The 19,003-nt window shown below is 43.3% G+C and overlaps 1 protein-coding gene and 1 pseudogene across 1 annotated transcript; one reads left to right on the forward strand and one right to left on the reverse strand.

Moving 5' to 3' along the window:
• Positions 1-13,539: 13,539 nt before the first annotated feature.
• On the forward strand, positions 13,540-16,494 carry LOC119337131 (AUGMIN subunit 2-like). Its single transcript, XM_037609240.1, has 6 exons — positions 13,540-13,760; positions 14,352-14,459; positions 15,146-15,250; positions 15,432-15,500; positions 15,753-15,866; positions 16,102-16,494. Exons 1-6 carry the CDS (start codon positions 13,665-13,667, stop codon positions 16,399-16,401), a joined length of 792 nt encoding a protein of 263 aa, XP_037465137.1. The 5' UTR covers positions 13,540-13,664; the 3' UTR covers positions 16,402-16,494.
• Positions 16,495-16,590: 96 nt separating this feature from the next.
• LOC119337130 overlaps positions 16,591-19,003 on the reverse strand; it is a 15,563-nt pseudogene continuing 13,150 nt past the window's right edge.

Consider the following 19,003-nt stretch of genomic DNA (forward strand, 5'->3'; position numbering starts at 1 on the left):
GTTGGTTAGTGCGTATAGGCCAGTGGCCAGACTCAGATCAAATACCAAGATCTCGTTAAGCGTGTTATTATGAAGCAACCGCGAATGCCGACCAGGACCAGGCCCACCTCTCGCCTAGGTGGTCTCAACCTGCCCTGTCGCTCCGCCACATAGTAACAATCGGGGTCCGTCGGGAACCCAGGCCCACCTCTACCGGGATGGAGCCACCTGTCCTTTAAGCCCCCTTATCTGAATCACTTCCGGGTACTCAACGAGCTGACCCGACTTTAGTCACCATCTGTATAGTATGTATGTATAGTATATACCCGTGATCACCTCCCGAGTGATCACGACCCGATAGTATAGCAAGGCAGACTGACAAGAATGTAGGGCCACAGATGATAAACTAGCATCCTATACTAAGTATTTAGGATTGCAGGTAAGGTATCAACAGATGTAGAAACAATGTCAGGCTATGCATCAGAATAGGATTAACGGAAAGCAGTAACATGCTACACTACTCTAATGCAAGCAGTATAGAGGAGAATAGGCGATATCTGGTGATCAAGGGGGGGGCGGGGCTTGCCTGGTTGCTCTGGCAAGAAGGATGAGTCGTCAACACCGTAGTCGAACTGGGGGTCGCCGGCACTCTCAGGGTCTACCGGAAAGAAGTAACGGTGAGGGAACACAATAAATAACAGAGCAATCAAAGCATCAGAAAGCGTAACAAGGCAATACGCGGTGTTCGGTGTACCCTAACGCGGCAGTAGGTGGTACCCGCGAAAGGGGGAAACATCCGAGAAAGTATCCCCAGTGTTTCGCGTTTTCAGACAGATGAACCGGAGGTGAAATGTTGCAGGTTCACTATGCTATGGACGCGTGGCGGACGAACGGGCTGCGTATCTGGATTCGTCTCGTCGTTCTGAGTAACTTTCATGTATAAAACTTTTTCATCCGAGCTACGGATTATTTTATATGTTTTTTTGAAGATTAAAACAATATTCGGAAAACCCTGAATTTTTGCTAAGTCTGAGAATTCGACAGTTTTAAACATTACTTGGCTGTTTTCAAAACACTACAACTATTGATCTGTAACTCCTATGATTTTGTGCCTTATATCAATATGGAGCATTTTTCTGTGGTCTATAAGATAGTAGCACTTTCTTCTCTGTTAGACTCCATTTGATTGATCATTAACAGCTCTAAAGTAGCTATGAAATTAAAGCTGTTTTCAGCTTTTCTATTATCAGAACATTGGAATTTGTGATTTTTGTAGGAATTAAACCATACATCAAAAGGATTTGGTCGAGTGGGATAAAATGGAGTTTGTCATGTATGCTTTCTACTCATATTATTTTTACCCATGTTAACCGCTGGTTAGACGTTGTTTAGAGGCTGTACAGAGGGTCAGACAATGTCAAATTAGAAAAGCTAGCACTAGCTACAGTAACTAAATGTTATTGTACCCGTGTAGCATAGCAGCAGGCACCTGCGGGAGCAGGAAAGCAGCAGCGAAGCGAGCGACGTGCACGGGGCCGCGCATGTTGGGCACAGGGCGGGACGGATGCAGGGACTACGGGCACGACCAAGGGCAGGGCTGGTGCGTGCGGGCGTGGTGACGCGCGTGTGGCGGGTCGGCGAGCGCCGTACGGGGCGGCGTTGGAGCAGTTGCAAGCGAAGTAGCACTAGACCACGGCGAGGCCGGCGCGCGCGCATAGAAGCAGCCACAACACGCACGCACGTACGCGTACGCGGCAGCTCGGACGAGCTCGGGGACGGCGGCCTACGGCGCAAGAATGGGAGGGGAGAGGATGTGCTCACCGAGCAGGGACAAGGAGGCCCATCGAGTGGCTTAGGAGCAGCAGAGGTGGCCGGTGTTGGCGACGGCGGCGACGACCGAGACGGATGGAGGTTGAGGACGGGGAAGCAGCGGGCGTCCCGGTGGCTTCCGGCTCGATCTCGCCCATGTAGTCGAAGCAGTGGACGGCGATGAATTGCGGGGACAAATTCTCATGTGCCCAGGAGCTCGGTGAGCGCGAGAACAGTTAAGGTCATGGCGGTGCTGGTTCGGCCTGGCGGGGGCGGGGAGGTCGATGGCGGCGCGAGGAAGGGAGGGGAATGGAGCTAGGGTTCGATCCAGGGGACAAGGGCGTCTGGGGGCTCTTGTAGCCGTCGGGGAGGCGAGGATGGCCGCCACGGCGACATGCCCCGGCCACAGCCGGGGGATCTCTGCCACGATCCCCCCTCTGTGAACAGGAGAAAGGGGACGGTGGCTAGCTGGGCCGGCCGGTGGCTTGGATGCCCAGTTGGGCCGAACGGCCCAGGGGAAGGGGGGCTTGCCCCTTTTTTTTAGTTTTTGTTTGTTTCCTTTTTATTTATTTATTTCTTTTCTGTTTTATTACATTCATCAATTTATTTTAGTTTTGTAAAATACATTATTAGTACCTAAATTAGTTTTACTAATTACACATGGCTACAAATGTTTAAACCCCAAATAAAATAGTTTAATATTTTATAATTAACAAAAGGCATTTATTTAATTGTTCAAGCTGTTGTTTTATTTATTTTAGTGTATTTCAATAATTTATTAAAATGTGGTTTCACCACAATAATCATCTATGATTTATTTTCTACATTTTGAACACTTTAGTTTTAATATTTGAAAACTTTTATTGTTTTTCTTGATTCTAGATTTGAATTTGAATCAGTTTCGAACTAACGGGAGATTAGCAACAGTACCCGAGGTGACGTGGCATCGTTAACGTGGGATTACTGTAGCCTAATTATTCGGGCGTCACATCGTCATACTGCTTACCACCAATGTCTTATTTTGATTCGGCGGTATTGTTGGATGAAGCGGCCCGGACCAACCTTACATGACCACGTTCATGAGACTGGTTCCACCAACAGACATGCAACTAGTTTTGCATAAAGGTGGCTGGCGGGTGTCTGTTTCTCCTACTTTAGTTGAATCAAATTTGACTGCGGCCGGTCCTTGTAGAAGGTTAAAACAGAAAACTTGATAAATCACCGTTGTGGTTTTTATGCCGTAGGTAAGAACGGTTCTTGCTAGAAGCCCGTAGCAGCCATGTTAAACTTGCAACAACAAAGTAGAGGACGTCTAACTTGTTTTTGCAGGGCATGTTGTGATGTGATATTGTCAATACATGATGTGATATACGTTGTTGTATGAGATGATCATGTTTTGTAAAGGTTATCGGCAACTAGCAGGAGCCTTATGGTTGTCGCTTTATGGTATGAAATGCAAACACCATCTAATTGCTTTACTTTATCACTAAGCAGTAGTGATAGTTGTAGAAGCAATAGTTGGTGAGACGACTATGATGCTACGATGGAGATCAAGGTGTCAAGCCGGTGACGATGGAGATCATGACGATGCTTTGGAGATGGAGATCAAAAGCACAAGATGATGATGGCCATATCATGTCACATATTTTGATTCCATGTGATGTTTATCTTTTATGCATCTTATTTTGCTTAGTACGATGGTAGCATTATAAGATGATCCCTTAACTAAAATTTCAAGGTATAAGTGTTCTCCCTGAGTATGCACCGTGCGACAGTTCTTCGTGCTGAGACACCACATGATCATCGGGTGTGATAGGCTCTACGTTCACATACAACGGGTGCAAGACAATTTTGCACATGTGAAATACTCGGGTTAAACTTGTCGAGCCTAGCATGTACATACATGGCCTCGGAACACTGGAGATCGAAAGGTCGAATGTGAATCATATAGTAGAGATGTTCACCATTGATGACTACTCCATCTCACGTGATGATCGGACATGGTTTAGTTGATTTGGATCACGTATCATTTAAGTGACTTGAGGGATGTCTATCTAAGTGGGAGTTCTTAAGTGATTCAATTAATTGAACTTAATTTATCATGAACTTAGTCCTGATAGTATTTGCATATCTATGTCGTAGATCAATAGCTCGCGTTGTAGCTCCCCTACGTTTGTGATACGTTCCTAGAGAAAACTAAGTTTAAATATGATAGTAGCAATGATGCGGACTGGGTCCGTGACCTGCGGATTATCCTCCTTGCTGCATAGAAGAATTATGTCCTTGATGCACCGCTAGGTCACAGACCTATTGCAGGAGCAGATGTAGACATTATGAACGTTTGGCAAGCTCAATATGATGACTACTTGATAGTTTAGTGTGCTATGCTTTACCGCTTAGAATTGGGGATTCAAAGACGTTTTAAATGCCATGGAGCATATGAGATGTTCCAAGAGTTGAAATTGGTATTCAGACTCATGCCTATGTCGAGAGGTATGGGACCTCTGGCAAGTACTTTGCCTACAAGATGAAGGAGAATAGCTCAGCTAGTGAGCATGGGCTCAGAATGTCGGGGCACTACAATCGCTTGAATCAAGTGGGAGTTAATCTTCCAGATAAGATAGCGATTGACAAAATTCTCTAGTCACTATCACCAAGCTACTAGAACTTCGTGATGAACTATAATATGCAAGGGATGACGGAAATGATTCCCAAGCTTTTCGCGATGCTAAAATTGGCGAAGGTAGGAATCAAGAAAGAGCATCAAGTGTTGATGGTTAACAAGACCACTAGTTTCAAGAAAAAAGGCAAGGGAAAGAAAGGGAACTTCAAGAAGAATGACAAGCAAGTTTTCACTCCCGTGAAGAAGCCCAAAGCTGGACCTAAGCCTGAAACTGAGTGCTTCTACTGCAAAGGAAATGGTCACTGGAAGCGGAACTGCCCCAAATACTTGGCAGATAAGAAGGATGGCAAAGTAAACAAACGTATATTTAATATATATGTATATATATATATGCTATTGATGTGTACCTTACTTGTGCTCGTAGTAGCCCCTGGGTATTTGATACCGGTCCAGTTGCTAAGACTAGTAACTCGAAACAGGAGTTGCAGAATAAACAGAGACTAGTTAAGGGCGAGGTGACGATGTGTGTTGGAAGTGTTTCCAAGATTGATATGATCACCATCACACACTCCCTCTACTTTCGAGATTAGTGTTGATCCTAAATAAATGTTATGTGGTGTTTGCGTTGAGCATGAACATGATTAGATCATGTTTATTGCAATACGGTTATTCATTTAAGTCAGAGAATAATTGAGGCTCTATTTACATGAATAAAACCTTCTATGGTCATACACCCAATGTGAATGGTTTATTGGATCTCGATCGCAATGATACATATATTCATAATATTGATGCCAAAAGATGCAAAGTTTATAAATGATAGTGCAACATACTTGTGGCACTACCGTTTAGGTCATATTGGTGTAAAGCACATGAAGAAACTCCATGCTGATGGGCTTTTGGAATCACTTGATTATGAATCATTTCATACTTGCGAACCATGCCTCATGGGCAAGATGACTAAAACTCCGTTCTTTGGAACAATGGAGCGAGCCAATGACTTATTGGAAATAATACATACCGATGTATGCGGTCCGACGAGTGTTGAGGCACGCGGAAGGCATCGTTATTTTCTGACCTTCACAGATCATTTGAGCAAATATGGGTATATCTACTTAATGAAACACAAGCCTGAAACATTTGAAAAGTTCAATGCATTTCAGAGTGGAGTGGAGAATCATCGTAACAAGAAAATAAAAGTTTCTACGATCTGATCGCGGAGGTGAATATTTCAGTTACGAGTTTGGCCTTCATTTAAAACAATGTGGAATAGTTTCAAAACTCACCCCACATGAAACACCACAGCGTAATGGTTTATCCAAACATCATAACCGTACTTTATTAGATATGGTGCGATCTATGATGTCTCTTACCGATTTACCACTATCATTTTGGGGTTTTGCATTAGAGACAGCTGCATTCACGTTAAAAAGGGCACCGTCTAAATCTATTGAGATGACAGAGTATGAACTATGGTTTGACAAGAAACCTAAGCTGTCGTTTCTTAAAAGTTTGGGGATGCGACGCTTATGTCAAAAGGCTTCAGCCTGATAAGCTCAAACCCAAAGCGGAGAAGTGTGTCTTCATAGGATACCCGAAAGAAACTATTGGGTATACCTTCTACCACAGATTCGAAGGCAAAAATCATTATTGCTAAGAATAAGTCCTTTCTAGAGAAGGAGTTTCTCTCTAAAGAAGTGAGTGGGAGGAAAGTAGAACTTGATGAGGTAATTGTACCTTCTCTCAATTTGGAAAGTAGCTCATCCGAGAAATTCGTTCGTGTGATGCCTAATGATGATGATGATCATGAACCTTCAGATCAAGTAAATACTGAACCTCATAGGTCAACCAAAGCACGATCTGCACCCAAGTGGTATGGCAATCCTGTTATGGAAGTCATGTTACTTGAACATGATGAACCTACAAACTATGAAGAAGCTATGATGAGCCCAGATTCTGATAAATGGCTTGAGGCCATGAAATCTGAGATAGGATCCATGTATGAGAACAAAGTGTGGACTTTGGTGGATTTTCCCGATGGTCGGTGACCCATAGAGAACAAATGGATCTTTAAGAAGAAGACTAACGTTTATGGTAATGTTACTATCTACAAAGCTTGATTTGTTGCAAAAGGTTTTTTGACAAGTTCAAGGGGTTGACTACAATGAGACTTTCTCAACAGTAGCGATGCTTAAAGTCTGTTTAAATCATGTTAGCAATTGCCAAATTTTATGAAATCTGGCAAATGGATGTCAAAACTGCATTCCTTAAATGGATATCTCTAAGAAGAGTTGTATATGATGCAACCAGAAGGTTTTGTCGATCCTAAAGGTGCTAACAAGGTGTGCAAGCTCCAGCGATCCATCTATGGACTGGTGTAAGCCTCTCGGAGTTGGAATGAACGCTTTGATAGTGTGATCAAAGCATATGGTTTTATACAGACTTTCGGAGAAGCATGTATTTACAAGCAAGTGAGTGGGAGCTCTGTAGCATTCTTAATATTATATGTGGATGACATATTGTTGATTGGAAATGATATAGAATTTCTGGATAGTATAAAGGATACTTGGACAAGATTTTTTTCAATGAAAGACCTCGGTGAAGCTGCTTACATATTCGGCATCAAGATCTATAGAGATAGATCAAGACGCTTGATAAGACTTTCAATGAGTACATACCTTGACAAGATTTTGAAAGAGTTCAAAGTGGATCAGTCAAAGAAGGAGTTCTTGCCTGTATTACAAGGTGTAAAGTTGACTAAGACACAAAGCCCGACCATGACAGAAGATAGAGAGAGAATGAAAGTCATTCCCTATGCCTCAGCCATAGGTTCTATAAAGTATGCCATGCTGTGTACTAGACTAGTTGTGTTCCTTGCTATGAGTTTGGCAAGGGGGTACAATAGTGATCCAGGAGTGGATCACTGGACAACGATCAAAATTATCCATAGCTTGGTACCTAAAGAGGACTAAGGAAATGTTTCTCGGTCATGGAGGTGATAAAGGGTTCATCATAAAAGGTTACGTCAATGCAAGGTTTAACACTGATCTAGATACATATTGAACGTGGGAGCAATTAGCTAGAGTAGCTCCATGCAGAGCATTGTAGACATAGAAATTTGCAAAATACATACGGATCTGAATGTGGAAGAACCGTTAACTAAACTTCTCTCACAAGCAAAACATGATCACACCTTAGTACTCTTTGGGTGTTAATCACATGGCAATGTGAACTAGATCATTGACTTTAGTAAACCCTTTGGGTGTTGGTCGCATGGGGATGTGAACTATGGGTGTGTTAATCACATGACAATGTGAAGTATTGGATTTAAATCACATGTCGATGTGAACTAGATTATTGACTCTAGTGCAAGTGGGAGACTAAATAAAATATGCCCTATAGGCAATAATAAAGTTGTTATTTTATATTCCCTTATTTCATGATAAATGTTTATTATTCATGCTAGAATTTTATTAACCGGAAACTAGATACATGTGTGGATACATAGAAAAATATTGTGTCCCTAGTAAGCCTCTACAAGACTAGCTCGTTAATCAAAGATGGTTAAGTTTCCTAACCATAGACATGTGTTGTCATTTGATGAACATGATCACATCATTAGAGAATGATGTGATGGACAAGACCCATCCGTAGCTGAGCATAATGATCGTTCAGTTTTATAGCTATTGCTTTCTTCATGTAAAATACAAATTCCTCCGACTATGAGATTATGCAACTCCCGGATACAGGAGGAATGCCTTGTGTGATATCAAATGTCACAATGTAACTGGGTGATTATAAAGATGCTCTACAGGTATCTCCTAATATGTCTCCAACATATCTATATTTTTTGATTGTTCCATGCTGTTATATTATCATTCTTGGATGTTTTACAATTGTTTTATATCATTTTAGGTACTAACCTATTAAAAGGTGTTTGTTGGGTTGGCATAGATCGCGATTAGGATTTGTCACTCCGAGTATCGGAGAGGTATCTCTGGGCCCTCTCGGTAATGCACATCATAAGAAGCCGAGCAAGCAAAGTGACTAATGAGTTAGTTGCAGGATTATGCATTACGAGACGAGTAAAGAGACTTGCCGGTAACAAGATTGAACTAGGTAATAAGATACCGACAATCAAATCTCGGGCAAGTAACATACCGATGACAATGGGAATAACGTATGTTGTCATGATGGTTCGACCGATAAAGATCTTCATAGAATATGTGGGAGCCGATATGAGCATCCATATTCCACTATTGATTATTGACCGGAGAGGTGTCTCGGTCATGTCTACATAGTTCTCAAACCCATAGGGTCCGCACGCTTAACGTTCAATGATGATATTGTATTATATGAGTTATGTGATTTGGTAACTGAATTGTTGGGGAACGTAGTAATTTCAAAAAAAATCCTACGCACACACAAGATCATGGTGATGCATATCAACGAGAGGGGAGAGTGTCGTTTACGTACCCTCGTAGACCAAAAGCGGAAGCGTTAGAACAACGCGGTTGATGTAGTCGTACGTCTTCACGGCCCGACCGATCAAGCACCGAAACTACGGCACCTCCGAGTTCTAGCACACGTTCAGCTCGATGACATCCCTCGAACTCTGATCCAGCCGAGTGTCGAGGGAGAGTTTCGTCATCACGACGGTGTGGTGACGATCTTGATGTTCTACCGTCGCAGGGCTTCGCCTAAGCACCGCTACAATATTATCGAGGAGGACTATGGTGGAGGGGGCACCGCACACGGCTAAGAGATTAAGAGATCAATTGTTGTGTCTATGGGGTGCCCCCCTCCTCGTATATAAAGGAGTGGAGGAGGGGGCCGGCCAAGGGGGGTGGCGCGCCCTAGGGGGGGAGTCCAACTCCCACCGGGAGTAGGATTCCCCCCTTTCCTATTAGGAGAAGGAGAGGGAAGGAAGAGGAAGGAGGGAGGAAGCAAAGGGGGGGCCGGCCCCCCTCCCAATTCGGATTGGGCTTGGGGGGCGCCCCCTCCCTTCCTCCTTTCCCCTCCTTTCCACTAAGGCCCAATAAGGCCCATATATCTCCCGGGGGGTTCTGATAACCTCCCGGAGCTCCGGTATTGTCCCAATCTCACCCGGAACCTTTCCGGTGTCCAAATATAGTCGTCCAATATATCGATCTTTATGTCTCGACCATTTCGAGACTCCTCGTCATGTCCATGATCACATCCGGGACTGCGAACAACCTTCAGTACATTAAAACTCATAAACTCATAATAAAACTGTCAACAAAACCTTAAGCGTGCGGACCCTACGGGTTCGAGAACTATGTAGACATGTCCGAGACACGTTTCTGGCCAATAACCAATAGCAGAACCTGGATGCTCATATTGGCTCCTACATATTCTATGAAGATCTTTATCGGTCAAACCGCATAACAACATACGTTGTTCCCTTTGTCATCTATATGTTACTTGCCCGAGATTCGATCGTTGATATCCCAATACCTAGTTCAATCTCGTTACCGGCAAGTCTCTTTACTCGTTACATAATGCATCATTCCGTAACTAACTCATTAGCTACATTGCTTGCAAGGCTTATAGTGATGTGCATTACCGAGAGGGCCCAGAGATACCTCTCCGACAATCGAAGTGACAAAACCTAATCTCGAAATACGCCAACTCAATATGTACCTTTGGAGACACCTGTAGAGCTCCTTTATAATCACCCATTTACGTTGTGACGTTTGGTAGCACACAAAGTGTTCCTCCAGTAAATGGGAGTTGCATAATCTCATAGTTGTAGGAACATGTATAAGTCATGAAGAAAGCAATAGCAACATACTAAATGATCAAGTGCTAAGCTAACGGAATGGGTCATGTCAATCACATCATTCTCCTAATGATGTGATCTCGTTAATCAAATGACAACTCATGTCTATGGTTAGGAAACATAACCATCTTTGATTAATGAGCTAGTCAAGTAGAGGCATACTAGTGACATTAAGTTTGTCTATGTATTCACACATGTATCATGTTTCCGGTTAATACAATTCTAGCATGAATAATAAACATTTACCATGATATAAGGAAATAAATAATAACATTATTATTGTCTCTAGGGCATATTTACTTCATGAATGTTGGTCCGGGATGACATCAGAGACATGACGAGGAGTCTCGAAATGGTTGAGAGGTAAAGATCGATATATAGGACGATGTTATTCGGACACCAGAAGTGTTCCGGAGGGTACCGGGTACTTATCGGGTCACCGAAAAGGAATTCCGGGCATCCCCGACAAAGATATGGGCCTTATGGGCCAAGAGAGGGAACACACCAGCCCACAAGGGGCTGGTGTGCCCCTATACAGGCCAGCCCTATGAGGAGGTGAAGGAAAGAGGGGAGGGCAAGGAAAGTGTGGAGTAGGACTCCCCCTTCCTTCCCTCTCTCCCCCTCTTTCCTTCCCCCTTGTTTATACAAAGTAAGGTGGGCGCCCCTTGGCTACCTCTCCTCCCCTCCCACCTATATATATGTGGGGAGGTGGGCGCCTAGAGCACACAATATCAACTGTTAGCCGTGTGCGGCGCCCCCTCCACAGTTTACGCCTACGGTCATATTCTCGTAGTGCTTAGGCGAAGCCCTGCGTGGATAACTTCACCATCACCGTCACCATGTCGTCGTGTTGCCGGAACTCATCTACTTCCTCGACACTCTGCTGGATCAAGAGTTCAAGGGACATCATCGAGCTGAACGTGTGCAGAACTCAGAGGTGACGTAAGTTCGGTAATTGATTGGTTGGAACAAGAAGAAGTTCGACTACATCAACCGCGTTGTGAAACGCTTTCGCTTTTAGTCTACGAGGGTACGTAGACACACTCCCCCCCTCTCGTTGCTATGCATCTCCTAGATAGATCTTGTGTGAGCGTAGGAATTTTTTGAAATTGCATGCTACGTTCCCCTACACTGGGTACCTGCAAGGTCGTAGAATGAGAAAGAGACAAGAGACTATTCCATAGCAATCAGACACATACATGACATCAATTATTCAAATTCATTCCATCAATCCCTCATGCAAATACATAGGGTTGCAAGTTATGCCTCAACCATGTATTACACTAGTTGCCGTGTGCGATACACGATTACAAGTATGGTTAACTTGGGGGGGAGTTGCTCTGATGGTACTGATGTCGCCTACTATGGAGATGAGATGAAAATGGTGGTGGCTAGGGTTGGAGGATGGCTTCTGTTTCTTGAATGGTGTTCTCAACGCTCTCATGTTGTGGTTATGACGGGTCCCTTTATATTGTTGTTTAGTTGGACCCTCCCCCCCCGGAGATGTCAACACTTGGTATGAGCGTGTGTGCTTATACTAGATGCCATCTTGCTCTATGGTGAGACTGTTGCGCCTCTAATTCTTTCCTTCCTTCTCCCACAAGTCTTGTTTCCTTGTAAGTGATGATTTCAATCTATGTTTGATCTCCTTTAATGTGAAAACAAACTAAACAAAGGATTTTGCGATCTCTCGCATAGTCATTGATGGCAATATTCGAGTGATTTTCTTGGAAATTCCAAGATTATCAAATTTAAACAAGGGTGTGATGAGCGTAAAAATATCACCCATCAATTGCTATGGCTCTTTGATAGACGTCAAGCGAAGCCGTGAAGGCGCAAGACCGGACAATGCGAAGACGCAGGCCGCAAGCCGTAGAGAAGCATGTCGCGAAGCCTTGAGGTCCACGATATCATGCGCTCCAGACCTTAGAGGGGCACTCCCCGGAAGCACGATGTAGGGCGGGGCTTTAAGCCTAGGGGGCCTGGTGGCATATCAGCTCAGGGAGGCAGCCCAGGCTTTTGGCCTATAGGGAGAAGACCATCTTGGTGTACAAGCGAAGGAACCTTCAATGTGTGGTTGGTTTGAACTTTGTAAACCCTAGTTATAGTCTCATGTATAAAGCGAGGCGAGGGGCATCAATTCCATATACCATATCCTTGGTAGTCCCATCCATCATCATCTTGTAACCCCCTCGCACGAGATGCCCCCATATCAATAAAAAACAAAGCAAGACGTAGGGTATTACCTTGCCATGAGGGCCCAAACCTGGGTAAATCCCTTGTGTGAACTCCCTTTTGGTACTTCTAGCCACGCTCGTCACCCTACCGAGGATACTAATGGTTTTCCGTACTATCAACCAATGTCATTGTCCCTCCCTCACCGGAGATGGGCTAACCTTGTTGTAGTAGATAGTCGGGAAGTCGTCGTGCTAAGGCCCTAAAGGACCAGTGCACCAGAACAACAACCACCGCATATGAAGAGAAGTGTAGGTCGAAAGGTTCCAACCTGTAGACAAGAATGCAGACGAACGGAGACTGGATCCACACAGATCCGACGAAGACAAGCACCGACTAAATCCCGCGAGATCCGTTGGAGACATACCTCTACAAGCCCTCCAATGACACGAGACGCACCGTCGGGACGAGGGGCAACATAGGGAATATTCCATTCAAGGAGCCGCCCCGCCTCGACTTCCTGAACAAGACACAAATCCTAAACAGACTAAAAACATCTAAACCGAAGTATGAGCCCTCCTGCCCGCAAGGGCCGGGATCCACATCGCATCCATGGCCCTAAGGCCATAAGAGACGAGGCAGATTGACGACGACGTTGGCGGGAGGCATGGAAACCCTAGACGACTGAGAGCCTTTCTTTGTTTCTCGGGAGTGTCTCTTCTCTCTTGTCCTCCCGTGCACTCTGGTTTACTTGAATCTATCGTGTATGGAGTCGCAAAGTTTCTAGGCAAAATCAAATGAAAATATTTAGGTAGAGATTCACTTCCCCCGATGATCATTAAGAGCAAGTAAATTGAGTGACATAGGTGGGCTATAAGAGATGGCACATTAGATTTGTGCCGGTTAGAGGAGAGAGGAGATGAGAGAGAAGAGAAGCGGACTATAAACCAGTTGTAGCACGAGCCCCAACATCCTTTGTGAGAGAAAGAGACAGTCATATATTAATGTTATAAAATACTAGTATGACTAACTATTGTATGAGTAAGCTATTAGGTTGATTATAAATGACATGACAACCGGCTTTGGCTATACTATTAACCATGCTCTAATTTTATTTATCTCGATGAAGACTGAAGAGCACAGAGAAGCTCAGCAGCATTTGTACATTTGGAGGCATTTCGGTTCGGAAGTACACTCGACTTGCAGCAGACGCTCAACCGGCCGGCGAGGCGAAATCGCAACGCGCAACAGCTCACCTAACAACCGGTCGAGGCCATGGCGGCGGCGCAGAAGCCGGCGAAGCGGCTCGGTGGCATGGCAGAGGCGGTCGCCATCGCCGGGGACCTCGGCTTCCCGGCCCCTCCCGCGCAGGTTACCTCCACCCCTTGGCTGCGTCTTCTCGATTTACTTCTGTCCCCCCAAATCCTTCTCCTGTCAATTCGTCTCTTCCGCCGCCATTTCGTGAGATCCGAATCTCCCGGCCGAATTCTTGCTCCTTTCAGGTAATTTGTAGGGTTCCGTTCCTGGTAAATCGTGGCCGGGGATTGTGAAATGTAGGTTAGGAACCGAGTGCCGCTCCTGAATTAGACCCTATCACTGCAATTTCTGCATGGTTTGAACAGGCTAAGCGTGTAGGTTCAGGGGAGTCCCGTACGCTTTGCTAGCCCTGAGAGGAACATCTATGGGGGATTATCCCCTCTTAAGTTTGGTGACTATAACCTGTAAGGTTCTTTATCTAATGAAACCTATCGTGGAGCTAGTTTTAACCCATCTAAAACTGTTAGCTGTAAGATTGCTATGTATCCCTCTGTTTTTGTTATGCTTTCTAGCTCCATGAAATTTACAGTGCTCCGTGTCACTAATAGTGATGGTGATGAAATGACAGTTCTTTTTATGTCGCAGAATATGGTCATGTGTGCTTCTTAAGTCTTTACACTTTTTTGTTGTCACTTACCATTGCAGGAAGATCAGAACACCGACAAAAGTGATGACCTGGTGAGGGTATTACGGGAGCTGACAGTCGTGCAGCGGAACATTGCCAATTTGCAAGTCGAGCTACAAGGCAGAAAGGTAATGGATCGACGACCAGTTGCTACTGTTTGTATGTTTACACCAATTCTGTGCCATGCCAATGCTTATGAAGTTTTCATTCGTTGGTTACCTTTTCAGGTCCCTTACTACACGATATTACTTTGACTTTAGATCAACGCTTTTGTATTTCTTCACTTTGCTTTGCTGTAGTTAACATCCTTTTCATTCTGTTACAGTGGTGGCGAAATTATGAAATTCCGTGAGGTTATTCATATTCTAGGTAGAAATGAGAACATCATGGAGAATTAGAGCATTTTGGAGATACATTTGCTTATTTCAATATGTCCACTTTGACTATTACGATTTGCTATCAAAGCATATGAATAACATTGATCATTTTTTTTACAAGAATTCTATATCTGTCTATCAATCTGATGGGTGTTCACACTTGTTTTACCTAGGTTTTGATACTTGAAAAATGAATTGCAACACCCAAGTCAGTCTAAATGTGCAAGGTTAAAGCTTTCAACTGGTGATGTATAGAACTTAAAACTGTTTACACCCTATTAAATGTGATTACAAGCAGAATAGCAAGTGTCCAATTTATATTTCACTTGTAAACTTCGCTATATATCATCTCCATATGCTGGTGTATTCAGTTTTCTGGGCTTTTGATTTGTGCAGTTATCTTCGTTGATCATATTAATGAATTTTGATTACCGCAGGATGATAAAAACATTGCTCATTTGACTCATGTTAGTGAAATGGAAAAGAAGTGTGAATCTTTGGCCAGAATTACTGCTATTTTGAAAGATGTTATTCAAAACAAGGTACTGGAAGTCAGAAATCACTGATTTTATTTTAGTTGCTTTCTTTCTTTCCATCTTGGGACCACCTGTTACTCAGGTTACTGTGAAGAAAGTTCTGCCTGTGCTGTTGGCTGCTCCATATACCATATAAATCGACCAATTACAAGATCTGGATATCAAAATAACACCCCTTTTCTATCAGGACCGCATTATTGCCCGTCTGCAGCAACCTTACTCGCTTGATTGCATTCCCGTTGAAGCTGAATACCAGGTCGGGTTCTTGATCATTTTGATTTCAGTTTTTTTTATAGAAAATATATCATTCATTCATGAACTTCAAAATAAAAATAGTGTAAGAAAAAGCAACCTACAACCAGATTTCTGATTATTGGCATTCTTAACAATGTATTGATATGGAGGATAATCTTAGCTGCACCTGCTTAGGTGATTTCTTTACAAAGGAATGTGTGGTTTCTTGAGCAAATCGCAATTTTTCCTACTCACTGTACTTGCTTCTCCTCAGAAACAATTCTCGGAGCTACTTCTGAAAGCGGCAAGTGACTATGGGGCATTGACAGCATCAGTTGGAGATTTCCAGTGGAGTCAAAACTTCAGAGAGTCGCCTGCTGTATGGGGTGTAAGTTGAAAATACTCCTTCTAGTAATTAAATTAGGAGTCATAGCAAAACACCTTCCACTGCAGATGCAAATATTAATGCTACCACTGCCAAATCTATAGATGACAAATGATTCATCGTGTCAGTATGGAATGATTTTGTGCATTCTGATTGCATCGTCTTGTGGAAGCTCTTGTCTACGCATTATATCATGTCAGATAGGAAATATTAATGGCTATCTTTTATTTCTGTGAAGGAAATGCTACGACCGATACCTGCTGCGCTCGCATCCTGCACCCGGTTCTTCGAGGCCATGTCTGCGATGAGGGAATCCTTTTCTACTCTCCAAACACTACGTGTTGGTCCTTCTTCTCTGTCAATGACCCCAGGTGGCTCCAGTGATGATTCAAAGTTCTTGACGCCACCTCAGTGGAGAGAGGGTTCAATACTCAATAGCTGGAAGCAAGTGGACGACGTAAACCCTGAAAGTGGTGGACTCGACAGTGTAAACCAGAGGAGGCTGTCATGGCCATCCTCCATTAACAGGGACCTGTAGGTCACAGCTCACCAAGCAAATACCCACCGGTTTGCATTCTGTATAAATAGGATCACCGAGGCTTGCCTTGATTTTATTATGTGTGGTTTCTTTTGGTTGCTGGCAAAAGCTATTATGAAAGATCGGAACTAAGTAAATTACCAATAGGCTAATATCCAAGTTTGTTGTAAAATAACATTATCTTTCACATAAACATAAAACATCCTCCAAAACAATATAATAGTGGTGCGTTGCATGGTAACAAGACCATTATGTTTTTGTGCAAGACAGTCTTTTGATTGAGACAAAATTATCTTGAAGCAACCACCAATATTCGCGAATAAGTTCAAATGATCTTTATTAGAAGAGAAGATGAAAAAAGGAAACTAGGAGCTCTAGTCGACAGATCGTTGAGGCAACTAGCTTCGATCTTCGATCGTTGAGGTAACTTGAGAGGCGTCCCTCCGCCTTGGATCACATGAACTGCACCATCTTTCAGAAGGATGTAGACGTAGATGGTCCAGTGATGCGTATGCACCATCATCTGCACCCTGGAAGCATTCTTTCAGGAAAGCACATTGTTCATGCTTTTACATTCTCTCAGCCGGGTATCCAGCTGCATTGAGGACTCTCGGTCTACTCCAAACTTCTTCAGGTCTGCAGTGCTGCTATCTGGTTCCACGACTTCTTTTCTATGGGAAAACAGAATAACGTCTTGAACCCACGGTACTCTACTTGAAGAAGATCCCCTTTTTCCTTCCCTTGCTCTTCTCAAGAGCCTGCAGAAAACACACACAGGCACACATGTTCCATTACAATCCCACATTTCCATCGTGTACCACAAAACAGGAAACATAAGCTTATTACTCCAAACTACACATCAACAAATCGTGCGAAGACATGTTGCAGTGCACCCTGATTCGGCATAGCAGACACAAATTAAAGCACGTGCAAGAGACAAAATGCCTCACTAAAAAGAGACAGAATGCCCGAACCTTCATTCTGTACAGCCTCAGTATTAGAACGATGGCATCTCGTGATCTGCAAAAAAAATTCAGAGAGCCGTCATTCAGTACCTACAAGCTCGACACGGTTTGAACGTCTTGGGCTCTTGATTCGTTATTCTTCAAAAAACACCGCAAAGACAGAGACAATAACAACGACAACTGACCGACACCGACACTGGTATTCTTCCGATGCCAAGGTTTCGTGTTCATCACACGATGTGCAGCTAGCTACTACATGTGACTCAATGGACTGCAATGCAAATATGCTAGAAATTTAACTCACGGGGAACTTTTTGCAGGCTTGAGATTGTACTCAGCACCCTTAGCAGACTGGATTGAAAATTCAGTGGGACGCCCATATGGGATATTGATCTGTAAACATAGTACGAGATTATAGCTGTCACCTGTAAACTGATACATGCTGAACAAGCGATGCAATGGAAAATTCGGTCCATTGTTTGAGATCATTTTTTTTTACAAAATCCACAGAAGCAAAAGTAGCAAACAAACTACTGCCCTGATCACAACAGGAATTACGTTTTACTGTTGCGGCCTGCAGAATTCAACCCGTCATTTTATAAGATTTGCAAAAGCTATTAAATGTCCAGAATTGAATTATACCATCAGGAAAGTAAAATTTATGAAAATATGCTAACAAAAACTCCATGCAGCCAACTAATGCTTAGTTATTTACAAGGATACTGATAATGACATTTCAAAAGATTTTATCACAGGCATCACAATTTTTTTAGACTACGAGTCTACGAGGAGTATAATAGCAGCAAGGACAGAGTAATGTTAAGGAAAATGATTCAGAACCATACAGTCGTAGCTTGCCGGAATTTCTCTGTCATAACAACACCACGCTGTCCATTACACTTAATGCTGTAACCTTCCCTGTTTATTGCCAATAAGGCAGGATCCCACATATTTATAAATTTAACCTGCAAAATTAACTTTTCAATGGTTATATGAAATAGAAAAAGGTGCAGCAAGAATGCTTTGAGCCTTTGGCAGGCCACTAGAGAGAAGTATAGACCACATACAGGTAGCAGAACTTCATAAGACACATGCCCAATTGAAAGAATTTTCTCGATGAGCTCCTTCATTTCAGGATCTGCACAGATAAGAATCTTCTGTTGTTGTACTTAACAGCCAGCACAGAACTAGCATTATTTTATAAACACTTAGGGGAGGGGGGATGGATAGTGATGAGCTGTGCCCGACCGCCCCGCTTCGTATTTAAAATTAGAGAAATTACTTCTAATTGAGCGGTAGTGGAGTTAGTTTAATTTGTATGGACATATCACTTTTGTGGGCCTGTGTGGGACGCTGCGCTGCACCCCTACTCCCCTAGGGACGGACCTCAGGTACTTTATCAATACAAACACAAAAGGCATGCAAAAGTTTATGCTATCCACCAAAGATTAAAAAAATCTTCTCAACAAACTCACCGCAAGTAATTTTTCTCTGCTCATTAGCATAAACCTTCACGATCTCCCCCTACAAAATAAAAAAACAAATACTTCCGATAAAGTAAAATAATTTTGTCCGCATCGATGCAATAGGAGATAAGGGGGTATTTTGAGTTTAGTGGTTACGACACAATGCTGGGC

This window comes from Triticum dicoccoides, chromosome 7B (assembly GCF_002162155.2).
Source record: "Triticum dicoccoides isolate Atlit2015 ecotype Zavitan chromosome 7B, WEW_v2.0, whole genome shotgun sequence".
NCBI classification, from domain to species: domain Eukaryota; kingdom Viridiplantae; phylum Streptophyta; class Magnoliopsida; order Poales; family Poaceae; genus Triticum; species Triticum dicoccoides.

Bases quoted from the DNA above. Each gene is read 5' to 3' on its own strand.
- LOC119337131 (XM_037609240.1), top strand. From the start codon at position 13,665: ATGGCGGCGGCGCAGAAGCCGGCGAAGCGGCTCGGTGGCATGGCAGAG. The intron at 14,460-15,145 runs GTAATGGATCGA...TGATTACCGCAG, and splicing joins TCGAGCTACAAGGCAGAAAG to GATGATAAAAACATTGCTCA. The intron at 15,251-15,431 runs GTACTGGAAGTC...CTTTTCTATCAG, and splicing joins AAGATGTTATTCAAAACAAG to GACCGCATTATTGCCCGTCT.